Raw genomic sequence first — 20,691 nt, forward strand, 5'->3', positions numbered from 1 at the left:
TAATTATTATATAATAATAGTATATACATATAATTTCAGTGTGCATTGTTATTTTTATTATTTTAAAATTATTATTAAAAAAGGGTGAGAAAGTGGGTATCGCTCTGCTATATAGTACCTATAGATGTGGAGACTAAAGAATAGGACACTATAAATTATAATAGATGTGTTAAATTTGAATGCAATGACAGGAATTATTGTATACGAAAAACGATTATAAACGGAGATGATTTGTCAATCTAGACTTTATAATAGGATATATTATATTATTATACCTATATTTAAATTGTAATATATTTTAATGATGTATGTTTTCTTTTTGTGTCTGTCATCACGTTTTGGAGTAGTAATAATGCTTTGATTTTTTACTTCAGCCCCACTTTGAAAAGGAAGAAAAATGAATTTAGTTCGTACTTTGGGGGGGTCAAAAGTAAAAATATTAGTAAATTTTTTTAAGCTATTTATAATCAATTGAAATTGTTTTTTTTTTTGAAATGCTGATAAATATGTATATTTATATTATATTATTATATTTATATTATATTATAATATTATAATATTACGATGTTACAGTTTGAAGATATAATCTTCGTTCTTCGATATAGTAATTGCACATTTTTGTTGGTAAAAATAATATTGTTCATTGAAGTTCAATACAGCTCAATGATAGAATATTTAGGTAGGTACCTACTGAATTTTAATTAAATTAGTGTTAAAAATAATTAACGATGAACACACATGCATAAAACATCGGCGGGCGAGCGTGTGACGTATATTCAGTGTATATAATTTTAAATAACTTTAAATTTAAATATTAGACATTGGTAATTACAAATTAGTATTTAATTTTAGTTTTTGCTATAGTTGTATCAGTCACGCATATAAAAAAAATTTCGGAGGGGGGGGGGGGTTACAAAATATTGCAATACAAATTATGTCGCAACATAATAAAACAATTTTTTCTTCATTACTCAAAATTATTTCGGGGGGGATGGGTTATACGCCAATGAGTTGTATCATCTCTTCTTTATGGTCATATGGGTACCATATTATAGTAATATACAACTCTATGATGGGTACCTAACAGGTGTCAGATGATAGTATAGTTGATAAATTTATCATTTTGGTTATGCTTGTGATAAATATTACGAAAACACAAAATATGATAACGAAACACAAGTAACTAGTAACAACATCGTACCCACCGAGACAGAGCATAATTTTGAAAAGTAAAAATTAAGAATTAATAATTGCATTTTAACTTTAAAGTAACATTATACGTTTAACATACATAATATAGCAATGATGTAAATGTACTAGGTATATTGAAATCGAGTCGTTAGTTTTCAATGTTCTGTACATATTTCACTAAACTATCCTTTTCTGTTATAATATTGACGTTTATTTTTTAATTAATGAAGTACCTAATCATGAATTTTTTATTTTTTAGGAAATGGCTTAATTTCATTGTTTGTGGTCATAAATAATTCTATGCCTTAAAACCATTTGAATTAATTGAAGCCAGAAAACTTAACTAATATGATACGATGCTCAATTTTTGGAAAACAATTCAATCTAAAAAAAACCCAACGTCATCGGCTAATATCAATAACACTGGGCTAAACATTAGCAGTGATGGGCTACTACCTCTCAAAGATTTTGAATATGGCGAGAGTGGTATGTAATTAAATTATTCCTTTTGTAAAAGTACTTACTTACATTTTTTTAAATTTTCAATAGATCTCTATGCTCTAGAAAAATGTAGATTGTCATTACATTTTGGTGAAGCATTAGTATTGGAAAATAGTGCACTTTTGTCCATGTTTAGACAATTTTTAGATCACAGAAATTCATTATCACTTTACCATTTATACATGGCATTATTGGGTCGCACAGATATTGAAGATGAGTTATTACGTACAAATTTATTAAGAAATATCTCAATTCATCGGATTAATTTTCCTGATTTATTAATAGCTAAAATTAATAATCATAGTAAACACATAGATATTGGTGATTTAAAAGAAGTTACAGATAAGGTTTATGCAATATTACAAGAGTAAGTAACTTTATTATCACATAATAATAATATTATTATATTACGAGTATATACTATTATTGTTTTATAGTTATAGATAGATTATACATAAATTATAATTTTATTATCCTTAGGTATTGGAATAGTTTTGTTCAGACTGATATGTTTTGTAAATACCAAGTAGATGTCTTAACAGGTGGACAAGTTACTCTTGGTGATATACTGCTCTGTGATGGACTTCTTTCTTATTTCATGGAGGTATTATTATTAAATTAATGACAAATTTTAATTAGATATTTATCAGAATACTTTTAAATGATTTATTTAATCCTTAATAATATAACTTTTTAAATTAAATTTTCATCTCTTTAGTAAAATATCAAAATTTAAACTACCCATCTATGTATAGGATAATTCACAAAACATGCTCATCCCTTTTTTCTTCAATAATGTTATTATACAAAATCTAATTTCTAGAATTTTTAAATTTACTTAATGATTATATTTTCAAATTCTTGGTAATTTTTTGTATTAAGAAGTATTTGGGGAGATACAAACTTCTGACACTTCTGTTTTACAAATAAGAACTCCCATTTTTTGTTGTAAATTATTTAGCATATAATTTTTCTGAAAATGTTATATCAAAATCTAAATGTTATTGAATAGTTTTTGAATTATTTAACTTTATATATAAGGATTTAAGATTCACAATAGAAGGTTTGGAAGATATAAGGACTTAAATGATTTGAAAAATTTAATAATTTATGTTAATTTATCTAAATTTATAATTAGGGCTCGGAAGTTGATGACCTTAAAAACATTAAAAAATAACCTAAAAAATTTACAAATATTTGATTTAAATTAATAAAAATATATTTCTTTTTAAATTTTACTATAGAATTTTATATAGGTACATTTATCAAAGCTTACAATTTACTCGAAATAAAAATGACAAAAAATGTCCTTAAAAATTAAATAAAAAAATAACAAATATTTGTAGATGTATAAACAAGCACTAACCGACGTATTAATTTTCGGCATTTCGAAAATATTATGAAAAAAATAATAACATTTAGGTACAATAATATTCACTACGACACAACAACGATAACAGTATTGGGTGAGGTAAAATCGGATAAGTACTAATCTTAGTCGGTTATCATTTTAAAGTTTTAAGTAAGTTATCGGTATAATGGTCAACAAAAAACAATAAGAAGAGAACTAATGTGAAATCAGTAAAAATTACTAAAAATGTGGGAAAATTACCTAAAAATATCAAAAAATTACTTTTGAAAAACACCAAAGAATGCAAAATAAATATTAGTTGCTCAAATTCATATTTGTGGCCAGGAGAGCATCATCTAAAAAGTTCCAAAAAAAAAAAAATTCTAAATGCATCAACTTCCGAGCCCTATTTATAATTTAAAAAAATGATTCAATTTTAATAAATACTAGATATTAATTACATCTGTTATATATTTTTATACATCTATATTTTCTAATGATTATTATCCTTAGTTTAAACATTGTTTTAACATCAAGGAACTACATTAACCCATTGACATCTTGAATCAAGTACATCAATATTTTCATTATTATTTTTTTGTTAGTATAAAAAAAGGATCTTGTTTGAAAAATGAAAATTAATATTGTCACAGGACACTCTTAAAGTAGTACTAAAGATCTCAAGAATTTAAATATCATTATTAAGAGTTCGTCAAACCCACATGTGTTGCCCTTTGTCTTATAATTGTAGGTATAATATGGCAAATTTTCATTCAGTAGAATCAATTTTGTGTGTTTAGCTTAAATATTATAGTGAAATGACCTGTTATACAACTTAAAGTGAGAACATTATCTATGTTCCCTCATTGACTTTTTACAGTATTTTAATTTAAGTTGTGTATTTAAAAATGATCATAATTCACTTAAAATTTAAATATTGTAAAAAGCCAACGAGAGAACACAGATAATGTTTTCACTTTTAAGTTGTATAATAGGTCATTTCACTATAATATTTAAGCTAAACACACAAAATTGGTTCTACTGAATGAAAATTTGCTATATTATACGTTTGTAAGACAGAGGACAACACATGCGGGTATGACGTCTGTATTAAAGGAAAAAATGGGGGGTAAGCATGCTTGGTTTTGTTAGGTCTAATAAGTAATAAATTTAATATTATTTTAATCATTTTTAAAAATCAAAAAATCAGTTTTCAGTTTATTATAAAAATAATAACAGAAATATATTATAAAAGCAGTTAAATATTTTATTTATAACCATACACATTTTATTATGCATATTGGTTTATAATTTAACATAATTGTCATAGTATTAATAAAAAAAAGTAATTTAAATGTGTACATTTATTAAATTTTAGGTTCTTAATTTGCCTATTATTATTGTAATTATGAATAATAGTATTTATAAGTAATATCATCATAATAAAAACATCTTCTCTAAATGATACAAATTAACACAATTAATTTGTGGTTTTAGATAATGATTGATGTTTACTTTGATAAACAATATACTAATGACTTCTAAACTTTTAAAAAAATTATACAAAATAGTATATTTAGTAATTGATTAATTAAAATATTATATTTTAATTAGAAATACAGAACAATAAATATTGGTATTCTTGTATTTTTACAGTTCCTTGACAGTGAAGGCTGTAGATCGATTGTTGAATTCTGGTTAGCGGCTACAAATTTCAAAAGTTGTGTTGAACAATTAAAAAGTACTTCAGTTAACTATGATCAAGCACAAAGTGATGCTATTTGTATTTATGAAAAGTAACTGGAATTCATTAGTAATTAATATTAACTTTTTTATATAATCAACAATTCTTTACAGGTATCTTTCTCTTCAGGCAACATGTTCACTTGGCTTCACTGATCAAGTTAGAATTACTGTCGAAGAATCTATATGTCCAGCTGACATACAAGGCCAAACTGTTACAACAATTAGCCAGTGTTTTAGATCTGCCGTTTTAGTAGTCCTAGCATTTTTACGTCATAGATGTTTAATGCCATTCCTATCATCTCAACATTATGTACGTTATTTGTCCGAATTAATAAAAGCTGGAAATTCCTATCAATCTCTTTCCCAAGATAACGAATCATCTAGCTCGTCAGTTTCTGAGTATAGTACTAATTCAAAACGATCAATGTCTTCTCTTTTACCATATTCAGCCAGTACAGATTCGTTATGGAGAAAAAGACAGCAAAGGTGAGCCCAAATTATAATTATTTAATAGTATATTATACATTTAATAGTAATTTATCTTAGCATAAAAAAAAACAAATAGCTTATTAAAAGTTTTGTGTAAAAGAAGTTTGACAATTGGATACAACTAGTTCATTTATTTATGCTCTACTATGTTATTTTAATTAAAGTATTATGTTCAAGTGAAGATCTGAAACTCAATTCAATAAAGGTAATATTATATACATAGCTTTATGGCAAATGTGAATTCTATTACTCAAAAAATATACTTAATACTTATCATTGTTTCTTATAATTTAATATACCTAAATAAATGGCTTAAATTAATTGACAAGTTATTATGGACATTATCCAAAATTAATATCTATTTGATATAGTAAACATTTTTTTTTTTTAAGAGATTTATTGAATTTCTAAAATCACTGAAATGCAGTTAATTACACATTTCACTACATTTGTATAAATTATCATATTTGTTTTTTTCACGCATGCTTGGATTTTTATTTTTATTAGTGGTTTAAGTTTTGGTCGAGTCGATGAATATGGCCGTTTTGAAAGGAATATAGAACCAGATCCAGATAAAAACAAAGGTTTGTTAAATTTGTATTTTTATTTTTATTAACTATATAGATAATTAATATTGTTTTTTAGAATCTGGCATTAGAAGAATGATGAAAAAATTTGTGAATAAAGAGGGTGTAAAAATGCAGGAAGATATGGCATGGCAAGTAGCTGAAATGATAATAAAAGATGTAACAAGTGTGACAATGGCAAATAATGATGAAGATTTTGGTGCAGAATAAAATACTGTAAAAAAAAACTATATAATAATTTATAATATATATTTTAAAATAACAAATAAATATTAATTTATTAATATGTAAAGAAAAGACAGGTAATTAATTGTGAGTGAAACGCACATTTTGTAAAATATTTACTTACATTGATAATATTTTTATATCATTATAAATATTTATTATAATTTGTTAAACTATAATTGTTATATGATTAAATGTTTAATTTATATGATGTTGTATATTAATATCAATTTTTATCCTAAGCATTTATGTTAAAATTTTGTATTTTATTTATGTATTCTCAGGTTTAAAGTATTAAAATTATTTCTTAAAATTTTGTATTATTACAATTTAAAATCTCAAACCTTTATGCTATACGGTAAACTATTCTTATCACACTCAATCACATAAATACTCAACTTAAAAAATATATAGATTTTAATCATGTTGAGATGTAAAAAATTGAATCATAATCAACTTAAATATATACAAACATTTGGTTATTGATTTATCATATTTGAAGTTATAGGGACATTCAATTTTTTCTTTTCAAAAGTATTTTATGGCTTAATTTTAAATGTAATAACTGGAGTTTGAATCTATGCATCTAAAATAATTGATCAATTAACAATAATTACAGACATTAAAAATATTAATCACAATACTTGGCAAGACTACTGGTTCAAAAAATATAACAACATGGGTTTCCTTCCTTACTTTTAGGGAAATAGAAACAATAATGTATGGATTAAAAACTAGCTATATCCACTCCTTAAATCTTAATACACAAGAACTTAATTGAAATAAAAAAAAGCTAACAACATTCAATTTGTATAGTGTTAAATTTAATAAACAGTTAAATTTAACAAATTTGTTATTACAAATTGCCTATTATCAGCTATTGACGACTTAAGGAAAAAATTCAATAAAATAACAATGCTAATTTAAATTGAATATTATAATACTTATAAGACAATAATTATCAAGTACACATAACGTTATTTGAACACATTATGTAAATCTACAAAATTTAGTGTGCAAAGTCAATACACAGTAGGCATATAGATGGTAGAATCAGCGAGTGCAACAGACAAGCATTGCCCAACTGCTACAGACAAGCATTGCCCAACTGCTACAGACAAAAACTGGTCTCTGCTCAAGTAAGTTTTTATTTTTAATTAAGTATAGGTGTTATGTAATTATTATATTCAACATTTTGAATAGTTATCTAGGATTTGTAATTAATTTGTCAATTTAAGGGTATTTTACAAAAATATCAATTAAAAGAAGTACTATATCAGTCACTTACTTGTATGTGGAAAAAAAAAGATAAACCAATAGATTACATAATAGGTTTAAAATAAGTTTTTTAACAACTAAAAGCACACTATTGAAACTGGTGAACGAAAATTGACTATGTCGTATGTGTATAAGATGGAGACAACACATGCGGGTGAGACGTCCTCTTAAAAATGCCGTCCACTGTATAAGGACTTCACTACAGTCCTTGATGTTTGATGGCGCCCTTGGCAAACCACTGCTTTCCCCCCCTCAAATAGGAAATTTTCATTTAACAAGCCACGTGCACTTCATATAGATACAGTTAATACATACATACCTACATAATATTTTACGAGAGTATTACCACATATTTCAATTATACGTTAAGTGTATAGATATTAGGATATTCCATGTATAATGAATTTTCAATATTTCAAATTGTGTGTTTCAACACTCAACAGCTTTCACATAAATAATTTTTATATAATAAAAATAGAGCGAGACTACTGTAGTAAGTTCTTAAATTAAATATACATTTTCCAATATTACATGAAAAAATTATTACATAACTAGTACTTAAATTTGTGCTCTAAGCCCATACCTTCTTGCCCTGCTTTGAATAAGGCCCTAAGTATATTAAATACATTATAAACAATAAAATAAAATCCATAATGCTATAAAAAATATATTATATAAAAATCTTTAAATCATAAAACAAAATTCATTAAACATTTTACACCAATAATAAAAACATAACTAAAAAGAAACTTCTACTGTCTCAATAATAATTATAAATACACAATACTAAACAATAATATTTAAGTAAAATACTATAATGATAGCGCCTAAAATTGAAAAAGATAACACTTGTATTGCAGGAGCTTTAGAATGAGCTTGCATTTCAATTGAATAGTCGTTTCTACTTTCAAAAACATTAATACTATAGTCTATTTTAATTTCAAAGTTCACTAATTGTAATAGTGTTTCTTTTGTTTGAAAATCTAATAATTCAGAATGATTTTCCAGTAATGCATTTGCAGATTTAGGTGTTAAATATTTCATATGGGATCCATCCATTAACTATAAATTATTCAATATGAACATTTCATAAAAATTAATAAATAAATAAATGTTAAGTTTAAAAATTCACAGTTAATTAAAGATACAATATCGATCAAATTTTTCACTAACCTTGATTTGTTGTTCATTGAGACATTTAACAGTATTTGAAGAAAGCCCTTCTAATGCTTTTGGATTTAAATTTAATAACAGTTGCCACTGAGTGATGTTAATTCCTAAATAAACAAATTGAAATTACAATATGTGTAGTAATTTTAAATTATTGTATATCTAAATACAGTAGAAATGAGCACTGTTTAGAACGAGGTATTGCTTAAAACGAGCAAAACGGTAGGTCCCGGCACAAGCATATGGGCTTGTATGTTAAAACATACGTTTACAATGAGTATGATTATAACGAGATATTGGCTATAACGAGTAAAATAAAACAAACTTGACTAACGACCTTCCGGTTATTACAAACAGGTACCAGCAAGATAAGAACTTTTGGCCATTATTTAAGTCAATTAATCATTGACATATTATCGGCTGACATTGAATTGAGTCCCGCAAACACTTTTGGGTTATCGGAGTTGAGTCCAATCAATATTGTTACTTGTTAGGTTGTTCGAGCCTATTATTGATATATATTGATTGCTTACATTGTTATTTTTTTTAATAATAATAATAATGTTTTTAAAATAATAATAATGATTAAGTGTAATATAATAATGTTAATAATTAAATAGTAGCTGGTAAAAATTTAAATGATACAGATTTTTAAAAAGCCAAATCGCCAAATTCGTCTGATACATATAAAAATTTTATATATGTATCAGACTGTATTCTCAGAAGAGTTTCCACAAGAATAAAAATATTTGGATGTCCCGAAATAAAAAAAAGCATTTAATTTTGAGTGGATTTGACTGTTAAGGTACTAGGTAGTTATGACATTTTATCTATATGGACTCGATTCAAAGATATTAAGATAATAAGCTGAGTCCCGCTTCAAACACATAAAAATAGCATGGACTCAATTCAATATCACCGATATTATCTTTAGTTGTGTAGATATGGATTACTTATTAATAATAAACATGATTCCTACAAATTCTGGTGTTTTCAATAAAAATTACATAATCAAATTGTACTAGACAAAATATGAAGGTACAGATGCTAAAAGAAAAGCGTTGTCTTTATTAGAAACATTGATCAACACTAAATACACGAAGCAAAGTTCGATCAAAGATTATTTAAAAAAATTAAATTCAAGTGTTTTATAATTATGTTTAAGTAAAATGTATTGATAAATAAAGTATTAAATCTCTAATTATAATAATTAATAATAATAAATAATAAATGTATTAATAATGTATATAAATTCAATATTAATCTCGATTATAAGTAAAATAAAAAAAGTCTGTCTGTTTTATTTGTGCTCGTTCTAACCACATATAACGAGAAAAACTGTCTGGCCCTTAAAACTTGTTATAACCGATTTCTACTGTATATTTTTATATTTTATTATTAATGAGTAATGATTTATAGTTACTATTTAATAATTAAAATTAAATAATTCTACTACCGGAAAGAATAATTCCCATACGTTCCACTTCAGCAGTTTTCCAAGTATTTGATTGTCCAATAACAGAAATTGCTATTGATGCTAAATTGTTTATACAAGACATATCACAAGATTTTATAGTATTAAAAGCTGAGCTTGTTTTCCAGAATAATTCTTTATTAGGCATTATTATTTTGAAAATACGAGGTGGTAATTTACATATCAATGAACCAAATGATCCCCACAAATGCGAAGGCATGTTTGCTTTTGATTTTGTAAAAAATTGTTTTATTATCTCCTCACCCTAAAAATGAGCATAATATAATACAAATATCAAATTTTATAAGTTTATATACATACAATTTTATCAGTTTTTACATATTCTGAAAGTAAATGTATTAATTCCAATGACCAAGGTCTATCAATGTTCAAGTCTAGCATCTTTATATCATTTACCGATAATCCCGACAAAACAGAACCATATGTGTGTAAAGCAGCCTATACATTTAAAAAAACAGTAATTAAGCTTAAGAACACAGATTTTTTATGACAGACATACCTTTTCTTTGGTTCGAGACCAAATATGTCTTGCTAATTCAGGATTAATGTCAAATGAACCCAATAAATCAACACAATTTTCTAATTCCACATCACTCATAGAGTGGATAATTGAGTCAAACTGAAGGTAAGTAACTGAGGCTGGTCCTAACATTTTTAACGCTTCACAACTAACCTGAAGTATTAAATATATTTTGTAAATACTAAATTATACATTGAAGTTAAAACTACTTACTTGCACCTCAGTATCAAAAAATAGTTTTAAAGATCTTTTTTTTTGTTGACCATTAATTTTAAATATTTTGTTATTTCTCATCGTTGATATTTCAACAATTTCTGATAAAAGTGATTGATTTGAAGTAATATTATAGACATTCGTTTTAAAATCATCATGAAACTTTTTTCTATTTTCTACAACGCCTAATAATGAAGTAAAATTATGCTCAATATATCGATATTTTGGAGTACTGACAGAAAATTATAATATAATCTTACCTTGTAAGTGAATAGCATTAATAATTAATTTAGAATCATCTATTGCTAATTGTATTTCGTACTCAGTGCTATTCTTATTATTTGATATTTTATTATGATTATTAGTAGTGCTAAGTAATGGTAAAAATGTCTCATTAAATGGTTTTTCAATATCCTGATCACTTCCTATATTTTTTAAGCTTTGATCGTATCTTGAGGAATTTAAAGTAGACAATATAGGACTACTAGTAGTAGAATTTTCAATATCTAAGATCAATGTTGAATTTTTAGTAACTGATATTTGTTGATTGACTGTAAATGTATTAATGATCTCTTCCTCAGTGGGAGTTGTATTAACTTGAATATTTTTCTTTATATTAAGAGAATTATTAACATCTTGTTTTTCTTTACCCCCAAAATATTTGTTAAACATATTGTTTTTTGGTGATAATTTATCTATATCATCAGACTTTGGTAATGAAATTAAGACATTTGGTTTGTAAATTTTTCCTTTGACTTCTGACGATATAATTTTTTTGTTTTGGTCGTTTAGGTTATAATTAATTGGACTGATCATTTGCAATTGAATCTGCATCGAAGTTAAGTAGAAATTGATAAGAGTTGATAAGGAATTAGTAAAATCCTTATACTGATCACCCAAAATTAATACGCAACCCTAAAAAAAGAAGTATTTAAAATATATACATATATTTTAGATTTATGTTCATTAATTCTACCTTGTAAAAAGGAATATTATCAGATAAAAATTCAATTTCATCAGAATATCTAGTCAGTATTATATCTGAAGAATTTAAACGTGACATATCTGGTATAGCATTTAATTGATCCTGGTTTAATACAATAAGAAGATCAGACAATGTTACTAAAGTATCACTTGACCAATTTTCAACATTTCTGAAATGAAAAAAGAAATTTTAAATTATAATTAGTTATCATTTTTTTTTGATATATAATATAATTTTTAATAAATTTATAATACTAAAAATGTAATTAATATATTAATATTATAATATTACCCAAAAGCTTTTATTAATAAATCGGCCCATTTTTCTTTTGCTATTGAATCAACACAAATTCTGGTATCAATTAAACCACTTTCCACCATGAATTTAAATGCTTGTTCATCTATTACACTCAAGTATGTTGTAGGAATAAAATGAATTAAATTTCCTAGTATATGTAAATGCTCATAACTTAAGGTTGGCCTATTTTCAAGCTTTATTGAAACAAATTATACAATGACAAAACAATTTGGTTTTAATTTAAACTTAAGACTTACAATATTTGTGATATATTTGTCAACCATTAATGACAGTTTTTGTGGTTGAGATGCAATCATTAGTTCAGGGAAACTTAATTGTCCAATAGAATATAATATATTATCACTCAAATTTGAATTTACAATAACATCAATGGGAAGAGTTGTCAACACAAATCCTAATGAAAATATTAATTAACTTTAACTAAGAAATTAAATTCAAAAATAATTTACCTTGCACTGCTTCAACTTCCCATGCATCTAAGTGAATATCCAAGTTTGCTGTTAATTTTGATTTCAACTTGAGATAATTAATAAATGCTTCGGCAACACAAATTTGCAAGTTTTTAGGAAAAACCTATAAAATAAATTTTATAATAAATTATTATTTTAAAATACATTTCTATCTTACTTTTCCATTTTGTTTTAGATATGCATTATAATTTGAAATTAGAATAATGAAGTTTACACTATTTAATTTTCTTATGAAATTACACGTATATCCATTATAAAGACCTTTAGTGAATGCTGAATCATTACCAGTCCATTTGACAAGTAAATCATTGTTTTCTAATATTACATTAAGCTAAAACATTATTAACATTTAGATACTGTCGATACTGAATAACAAATATATATAGAAATTAAAATATATGTACAAAATCACAAAATGATTTAATACTTTTTTTTATTATTTATTTAAAATAATTATAAACGTTTACTATATGCTTTGGTAATTTATCTATTCTATCAGTATAGTTTGAGTATAATTGTTTGAGGACATCAAATATAGGACCTGGTATATCCGAAGGGGCTAATTGATCAAAAAGTATATTATTTTTATTTTTCAGCATTTCTTTAATGAAGCAGGTTTGTTTTACTGAAAAATATAAATATACATTTTATATGAATAAACAATAAAACATAATATAGCAATTTACTTATTTAACCATATCAATATATAAAATTATTAAAAAAGATTAACCTAAAAAAATATAATTTACTATTTAATTAATAAAAACAATTATTTTTAAGACCTATCTTTTTTCAAAATAACTAAATAAAATGTTAAAAACAGTTCTGTACAGCTATGCACGTAAGGTCCATACTCATTAATTTTATCTTCATGGTGAATAATATACTTATAATTACTAAAGTTAGTATTTATATGCATTAAAAACTACAAAATATGCAGATATGCTGCAAAAATATCAAAATCTGCAGAAAAATAAACTTTAACAAATATTGTGTTATGTATTATGCAAAAAAAATTAAAATATGCATTTATGAATAATACATGATCTATTGAAATATGATTATGATATATGATAAAAATTAAATTAAATTATTAATCTACCCTAATTATTTCTTATCTTGTTCCGTACAAAGACCATTCCTAGAATATTTTCCCCTCATCCTCCCATTTATTATTAATTTAAATATATGGACTGTGAATTTTTACAATATGATAATGTATAATACAGCGTTCCCCAAATCTTGTTTGAGCTGGCCTGGTAATTAATATTTTACCCCTTCGTGACCCACCAAAATATTTTAAATTTATCATTGTGTAAAAAAGTCAAAATAAAACACATTTGAATGTCCACATAGAATTTTATAATAAAATTGAAGCGTTAATTTGTAACAACAATGTAATGTAATTATATATCATATTATCAAACGAATCGATAAATAATAAAATTGAATGAGAATTTTACGGAATTTTATTAAATTCTGCGACCCAGTATTATATATTTGTAGGCCGATAGTAGGTCGCGATCCACTATTTGGGAAACGCTGGTATAGTACAATCAGGGCCGGCACTAGAAGTATTGGCGCCCTTAACCTACCCCCCTCCCACATAGTTTGAGTAGTAATAAATTAAGTTTTTAAGTAAGTTTAAATAAAATTATTACGTATGTATTTTTGTACGAGGCACGTCCAGTAAATCAGTAAGTGTACTGAGGTCACTGAGCGAGTGTCTCACGACCCCAAGAAATATTTTTATACTATGTTCGCTACACTGCTGTATAGCTTTACTTCTCTCCTTTATAACAAGACCATAATAAGTTCAGTACGTTCAAAACTGTGGTCACAAGAATTTTTCTCGTGAAACATGTCGATCAGGTCTATCGTCAAATTTGAAATCATGGCATCTGTGTTTTGGGACCACAAAGGCATAATATTGATTGAATATTTACCTCAAGGGGAGACCATTAACGCAGCAAGGTATTGTAAAACCCTAAAAAAATTGAGAGCTATTCAAAATAAAAGGAGGGGTCTGTTAACAAGAGGAGTCTGCAGACTCCACATAGCCAATGTCACGACGCAATTTTTAGACTCATTTGGATGGAATGTTTTGAACCGCCCTCCATATTCCCCGACCTCGCGCATTCAGATTACCATTTGTTCATTTTCCTGAAGAAGCACATGGGTGGAAAAAATTTTCTACTAACGAGGAGGTGAAGGGGCGTTCGAGAAGTGAACAAAGGAGGTGGCCACAGACTCGATCGACATATTTCACAAGAAAAGTTTTTGTGACCACAGTTTTCAACGTACTGAACTTGTTATAGTCTTGTTATAAAGGAGAGGTCGTGAGAGCCTCAGTACACTTACTTTCTGGACATGCCTCATATTATAACTTTAAACTTTATTACCTGATCATACAATATTGTAATTAAGTTATTAAGTTATAAAATTGCCATGTTGCGTAAAAAAAATAAAATAAAATAAAAATAATAGTAATTTTAAATTTGATACTTTTTTTTTTACAACATTAAGAAAATGAATATTAAAAATTTTATAGATTGTTAATACATATTAAAACATACTTAAATTAAATCAAAATAATTTTCAATTTGGTGCCCCTTCCATGCTGGCGCCCTGGGAAGTTGCCCATAGCTTTTGCCGGCCCCGAGTACAATTACAAATTAGTATAAAGTATAAAGATATATCTAATAATAAAAATATTAAAAAATAAAATAGGAATATTAGGCTTTGGCTTATAAATATTAATTATTATTTAATAAGCTATTATGTATATCATAATATTCACTAAATTAACATAATATGTATTTTAATTGACACCTAGGTGTCAGTCCAGTTTCAAAAACAAATATTTTTCTTCGTGTTAGTATAATCTTCTGGTTTTATCTTAAACTCGTTAATTATAATATAATTTTAATCATTAGTATAGTAAATGAAAAGTTCTTATTAATTTAAAAATAATCTAACATTTACTCCAACAGTTATTTCAATAATTTAAAATATGTATATATATTTACCTGGATTTGTTATGTTTAAAAGATAAAAAGCCATTGGCAAGTTATGATTATCGATTAAAGATACCAAGTGAGACATTAGTGGATAATTTATATTTCCATTATTAATATATAATAGGCTAGAAACAGGAACTGCTTTATTAATCATATATTTCAAATCGAGTAAAAGTTTTGGATCGTTTGAAGGAAATGACAATATACTACTACAACCACTTAGATAAAAAGCCTAAAAATAATATTCAAACAATTTAATTATTTCAAAAAAATTATCAATTTATTTATTTACTTGTCTGTTAGTCAGCATATAAGAATCAACAGCAATAAATGATTGAATACTTGGTGGAGTAGCACAAAACTTCAAGAATGAAGTAGCTGGTTGGGTGTATATCAATGGAAGATGTCGTAGGTCATCAGATGTCCATTTATAATATCCATTTATATGTTTCTTTGACAATCGATCACTAGCAATTTTATTAAATATCTAAAAAAAAATAGTAAATAATTATGTTTTTTACATTTTATAGTTTAATTGTTATCAACTTTTGATTTTCAAATGGCAACCTATATAAAATCTCATAAAATAGTAAGGCTATTTTTTTTTATGAATTTTTACATTGAAATTATTATTTTCCAATATAGCTTTTTAAAGTAGGCAGTTTTCGGTTTTTATAATACTTTATATAATCATATGTAATAAGCTCGTTATTGGCCATCGATACAGTGATGAACTTTGTACCTGTAGTTACTAACGCCTCGCAGCCGTAATAACCCATAGGACAAACACCTAAAAACCTCAAACCACCCAACTTAGAGCAGGCATAATTCACTAACAGTTAAATGAAAAAAAAAAATTAATTTAAACATTAAAATTCATAAAAAAAAATAGCCCTACTATTTTATGACATTTTAAATATAGGTTTCCATTTTAAAATCAAAAGTTGATATTGGTTTCACTATAATAAATATAAGGGTGAAAAAAATAAAAATATTATGGCTAATATAATGGCTTAGTAAATAGATTTAAATTTGTATGTATAAATAACAATTATACGATGCTAAATTGGTTATCATCTGTTAGACAAAAACATCGATACAAGTATACCATTTTAAATTTATATTGTTATAAGCCACTTAATATTTTGAACTTATGTTCCTAGAAAACTCATATTGTGACCACTAATAATTTAAAAGTATATAATATTTATTAATTTCTTTGTTTAATTTTTATCTTACTCTTAAAACATATATGATAGAAAAAAATATGTACCTGTTTAGCAGCTGAATAACTTAAATGTGTTTTTTCAAATGACAAATTTGCAGTTTCATTAGCCCATTCTTCTGGTTTAAATTTATCAATTTGCAATGGTGATAATTTAGAAAAAAATGTTGGATATAGTATCTTCACATCTTTTAAAGTGCTATTTTCCATTAACATTGAAAATAAAAATCGAGCCTATTAAAATAAAAATTGTAAATAAATATTTTACTTAGGGAATCTAAACATATATTAATTTAAATTGTAGTTCTTTGTTTCTATGCTACTTACAAAAATCTAATTTTTACTTTCTACCACAACCATAGGAATAAATATAATTAAATGTCAGGTGAAGTATAATATTAAATAAAATCTATTCAATAATAAATCTTAAACTGATAAACTAAATAAGAACAATAGTACAAGGTTTAAGCCATATTTTTTTTTTACTTAAGCTAATTAATTAAATCGCATATATACTAAATATTAAAAAGTTGTCTTTGTAAAAAATGAATGACTGCTAACTCTTTAAATCTTAATCACAAGGCCAATTCCTAATAGATACATAATTAAAATGTTAGAGCAAAAGTTTATTATTAAAATTTTTTTTATACTATAGTATTCAAAAATTAAATCAGATTACTATAGATTATTTAATCAGTTTTAAAGTGTAAATATCAAAATATAAAGTAAATCACATATATTTTTATTATTAAATGTTGTTATACTTAGACGATTTTTTTTTTGTAGTTACTTAAATAATATAATTTTAATTAATTATAATATGCTAAATTACTATTAAATGTTATAGTCTTATACCTACTAGTTTTTATTTTAGTGAAAACATTTTTTATTCATAATCTATTATATAATTAAATATCTTTATAAAGATGATATAGTTTCATACTTGAGAAATATCAAAGTCAATATCATATAGCGCATTTTTAGACAATTCATCAAATGGTATTAAAAGTAGTTCATTGTTATTAAAATCTGGTAACAAAAATGTATATCTAAACAAAAAAAAAATTAGTCAAGTACAAATAAAATGTATTATTATCATAATTTAATATTCTCAACAAACTGTAGAGCTGTTTGTTGAACTGTCCATTTAGTTAATGGATTAGGATAGGATTGATTGACTGACAAAAAAGACCATAATCTTCTAACACTTTTAGGTAAATTTTTCCAATTAACTTGTACATATTTATTGCATAATATCCTTTGTTTTTGCTTTTGTTCTACTTCAGCCAACAGAGTCAACCTAAATAATATATATTATTTTTAATAAAAATATCTTCAAAATGTATTAATTTTATACATAAATATATATATACATTAAATATAAAATGCTTTCACAGGTTTCACTAATTAAAATTTGATTTATAAATAGAAAATTAATAATTTAAAAATGGTAAAAATAAATTTAATAATTTGATTTATTTTTATTTTTCATAGATTACCTACATAATTGTTATAATATAACAAGACATAAGTCATACTAAAAAATTACCAATATGAATTAACCAATAAATAATAATATTAGAAAACTATTCACTGGTTAGTTACACCAAATATTTTTTTGAACACCTAATCTCCAAAATAATATAAATTAAGAATATTAATCAATACAGCAACATAATATTGTTTTCCATTAACTTCAGATATTGTGAATAAAAATGATGTACATACAAAGATTGAAAGATTACAATAGTAAATAGTTTTATTTAAAAACCCAATAATAAAACTACTGAGCAATATTTTTACTTATTTTATCTATATAATTTGTTAATAGCATATTTCTTAATGTAGTATTTCCAATCCCCTTCTATTTATTCAACACAACCTTATATTTCACAACCGTAATCAATATTGACAAAAATTTATGATTTTTTTTATTATATATTAGTAAAATTATTAGTAAAGATAAATTAATAAAAATATACGTTACTTTTACAATATTTAATTTAATTTGAGTATTATTTGGCTGATAAATAAATAGTTTTTATTTTTTGAGCATTAATTTTTACGCATACTCATATGGTCTTCATAAGTTGGAAAACACTGTAGTATGTTATACATTTAAAGTATAATATAAAATACTTACAGTCGCGTGCTAATAGTCTTATTTGTGGTAAGGACATATGGTGTCCAAAGTCTAGCTAAAGCATAGCCACATATATTTGATAATTTTTGAAATTTGCCATCTTTCACATCATAATTCCATTTATAAACTGTTTTACCAATTAAATCTAGTATTTTATTATTTGTTATCACCTTTGTAACTAACTAAATAAAATTTAGGTACATGAAAACAGAGAAATAAAATTTAAATAATTTTTTCATACAAAATTTAAGAACTCAATGCGTTGTTGATCAGTTTTAATAGATTGAAGAATCTTCTTAGCTATCGGCGTATGATCGTCGTGTGCAATTATAAGAGATGCTAGATGATTACCAGATAACACAGCCAATTTATTTATCTAAAATTATATTTATTTGAAAATTTTTTTAATTAATACATTTAATTTACTAACCGGTAAAAAATATATAAGACTTGTTGGCAAATTAATGATTTCTTCAGCAGTAAAATCAGCTAAAGACCCGATCAACAACTTTTCATGGAGATCATGAGGAACATCATTAAACAATAAATCAACCTCAGTTTGATATCCTATATTGAAACCCAAGAAAATAATATATTTATTATACCGGCTACCTAACATTACCAATAATCAAATTATTAATTACCCTCTACACAATCACAGTTTTTTGATTCATTTGCTTTAAATAGGCAAATAAATGATTTATCATTTATATTACAACAATTAGCTTGCAATTCTATAAAAAAAAAAAATGTTTATATTGATATGTATAGAAATTGTAGTATTCATAAACACATTACAAACAATTAAAATAAAGTTTAATATAACTAAAAATAATAACCTGACAGAAGTAAAAAAATTAAAATTGAAAAAAATTGTTTTTGTAAAAACCACATGGTTCTATATGACTACCTATATTATATATTTATATGTACATGTAAACGTAACGCAATGAGAAAATAAATACGCACGAGCCTCAAACTAAACTAACCGAGTAAACGTCATTACCGTATAAATGTATAACTTACTATATATTCGTATTTTTATTATCAATAATATAATAATATGAACTTAAATTATTTCAGGGATCTCCCATTGTCAGATAACCAATTTAATCAATATTTTATTTTTAAACGAATAGGTATACAACGATGAACAAACATTTAATTAGTGAATAGTGCGATAATTATATAATATAAAATACCTAGTCTTAGTAGTCTTAGATCTTAGATCCTAATGTTCTACAGTTTTAATAAATATATACTGTTAAAGTTAATGTTACAAGGTCCTAACTGAAAAAATATTTCGGGGTAACGGAGCGGACCCCTGGACTCCCCCCCCGTTAGTTACGGCCATGATATGTTAATACTTATAATAGTATTTCATCTCTTATTTGTTAAATATAATAATATATCAAATATACATTAAGAAAAGTTGATTTAAAATGTCTGACAAAAACTTGAATGCTTTAATATTAATAATTAATATACTAATATGTCTATGTTTGATGTATAATGTATAAAAATATACATTATATAAGTACTCTTGATGTGTGGATTTAGTTTTTGGTGAGGACTGGTGATACATTTATGTCGTTGTGTAGTACTGGTATTTTTTTTATAGTAGGTACTAGGTCATACTCCCTATTGGCCTATTATACCTTTATTTTCAAAGCATCTTGGGAGGGAGTTCACTGGTGGGTAGTACTATCACTCTAGAGGCGCTGTGTGCATCATAGACATATAATATTATATGTCTATGCCTCA

The 20,691-nt window shown here is 25.0% G+C and overlaps 2 protein-coding genes across 4 annotated transcripts; one reads left to right on the top strand and one right to left on the bottom strand.

The window, feature by feature from the left end:
- The first annotated feature begins 1,129 nt into the window (after positions 1–1,129).
- LOC132917753 (A-kinase anchor protein 10, mitochondrial) lies at positions 1,130–6,301 on the top strand. 3 transcript variants are annotated; one of them, XM_060978635.1, is made up of 8 exons: positions 1,130–1,229; positions 1,451–1,677; positions 1,741–2,059; positions 2,173–2,296; positions 4,700–4,839; positions 4,901–5,275; positions 5,786–5,862; positions 5,924–6,301. In XM_060978635.1, exons 2-8 carry the CDS (start codon positions 1,548–1,550, stop codon positions 6,073–6,075), a joined length of 1,317 nt encoding a protein of 438 aa, XP_060834618.1. In that variant the 5' UTR covers positions 1,130–1,229; positions 1,451–1,547; the 3' UTR covers positions 6,076–6,301. The 3 variants fall into 3 exon arrangements, with proteins under 3 accessions (XP_060834618.1, XP_060834619.1, XP_060834620.1); XM_060978636.1 differs by having other exon boundaries at positions 1,173–1,320; XM_060978637.1 differs by lacking the exon at positions 1,130–1,229 and adding an exon at positions 1,321–1,338.
- Positions 6,302–8,019: 1,718 nt separating this feature from the next.
- LOC132917527 (uncharacterized) lies at positions 8,020–19,928 on the bottom strand. The gene is made up of 23 exons (XM_060978307.1): positions 19,767–19,928; positions 19,572–19,661; positions 19,358–19,494; positions 19,169–19,303; positions 18,928–19,109; positions 17,905–18,084; positions 17,728–17,833; positions 16,833–17,018; positions 15,852–16,046; positions 15,569–15,791; positions 13,007–13,164; positions 12,697–12,870; positions 12,519–12,642; positions 12,306–12,463; positions 12,043–12,242; positions 11,743–11,920; positions 11,027–11,681; positions 10,767–10,951; positions 10,533–10,706; positions 10,334–10,471; positions 9,995–10,277; positions 8,542–8,645; positions 8,020–8,430 (listed from the first exon to the last, which is right to left on the bottom strand). The coding sequence occupies exons 1-23, from the start codon at positions 19,819–19,821 to the stop codon at positions 8,155–8,157; spliced, it is 4,296 nt and encodes a 1,431-aa protein (XP_060834290.1). The 5' UTR covers positions 19,822–19,928; the 3' UTR covers positions 8,020–8,154.
- Between the last annotated feature and the right edge of the window lie 763 nt (positions 19,929–20,691).

This window comes from Rhopalosiphum padi, chromosome 1 (assembly GCF_020882245.1).
Source record: "Rhopalosiphum padi isolate XX-2018 chromosome 1, ASM2088224v1, whole genome shotgun sequence".
Classification (NCBI taxonomy): domain Eukaryota; kingdom Metazoa; phylum Arthropoda; class Insecta; order Hemiptera; family Aphididae; genus Rhopalosiphum; species Rhopalosiphum padi.

What these genes read in the sequence shown, in the direction of transcription:
- LOC132917753 (XM_060978635.1), top strand. Translation starts at nt 1,548, where the DNA reads ATGCTCAATTTTTGGAAAACAATTCAATCTAAAAAAAACCCAACGTCA. An exon ending in GCTATTTGTATTTATGAAAA is followed by an intron (nt 4,840 to 4,900) that starts GTAACTGGAATT and finishes AATTCTTTACAG; the next exon opens with GTATCTTTCTCTTCAGGCAA. An exon ending in AGATCCAGATAAAAACAAAG is followed by an intron (nt 5,863 to 5,923) that starts GTTTGTTAAATT and finishes ATTGTTTTTTAG; the next exon opens with AATCTGGCATTAGAAGAATG.
- LOC132917527 (XM_060978307.1), bottom strand. Translation starts at nt 19,821, where the DNA reads ATGTGGTTTTTACAAAAACAATTTTTTTCAATTTTAATTTTTTTACTT. An exon ending in GTTATTCAGCTGCTAAACAG is followed by an intron (nt 16,047 to 16,832) that starts GTACATATTTTT and finishes ATTTTTTTTTAG; the next exon opens with ATATTTAATAAAATTGCTAG. An exon ending in ACAAATATATCACAAATATT is followed by an intron (nt 12,243 to 12,305) that starts GTAAGTCTTAAG and finishes GTTTCAATAAAG; the next exon opens with CTTGAAAATAGGCCAACCTT.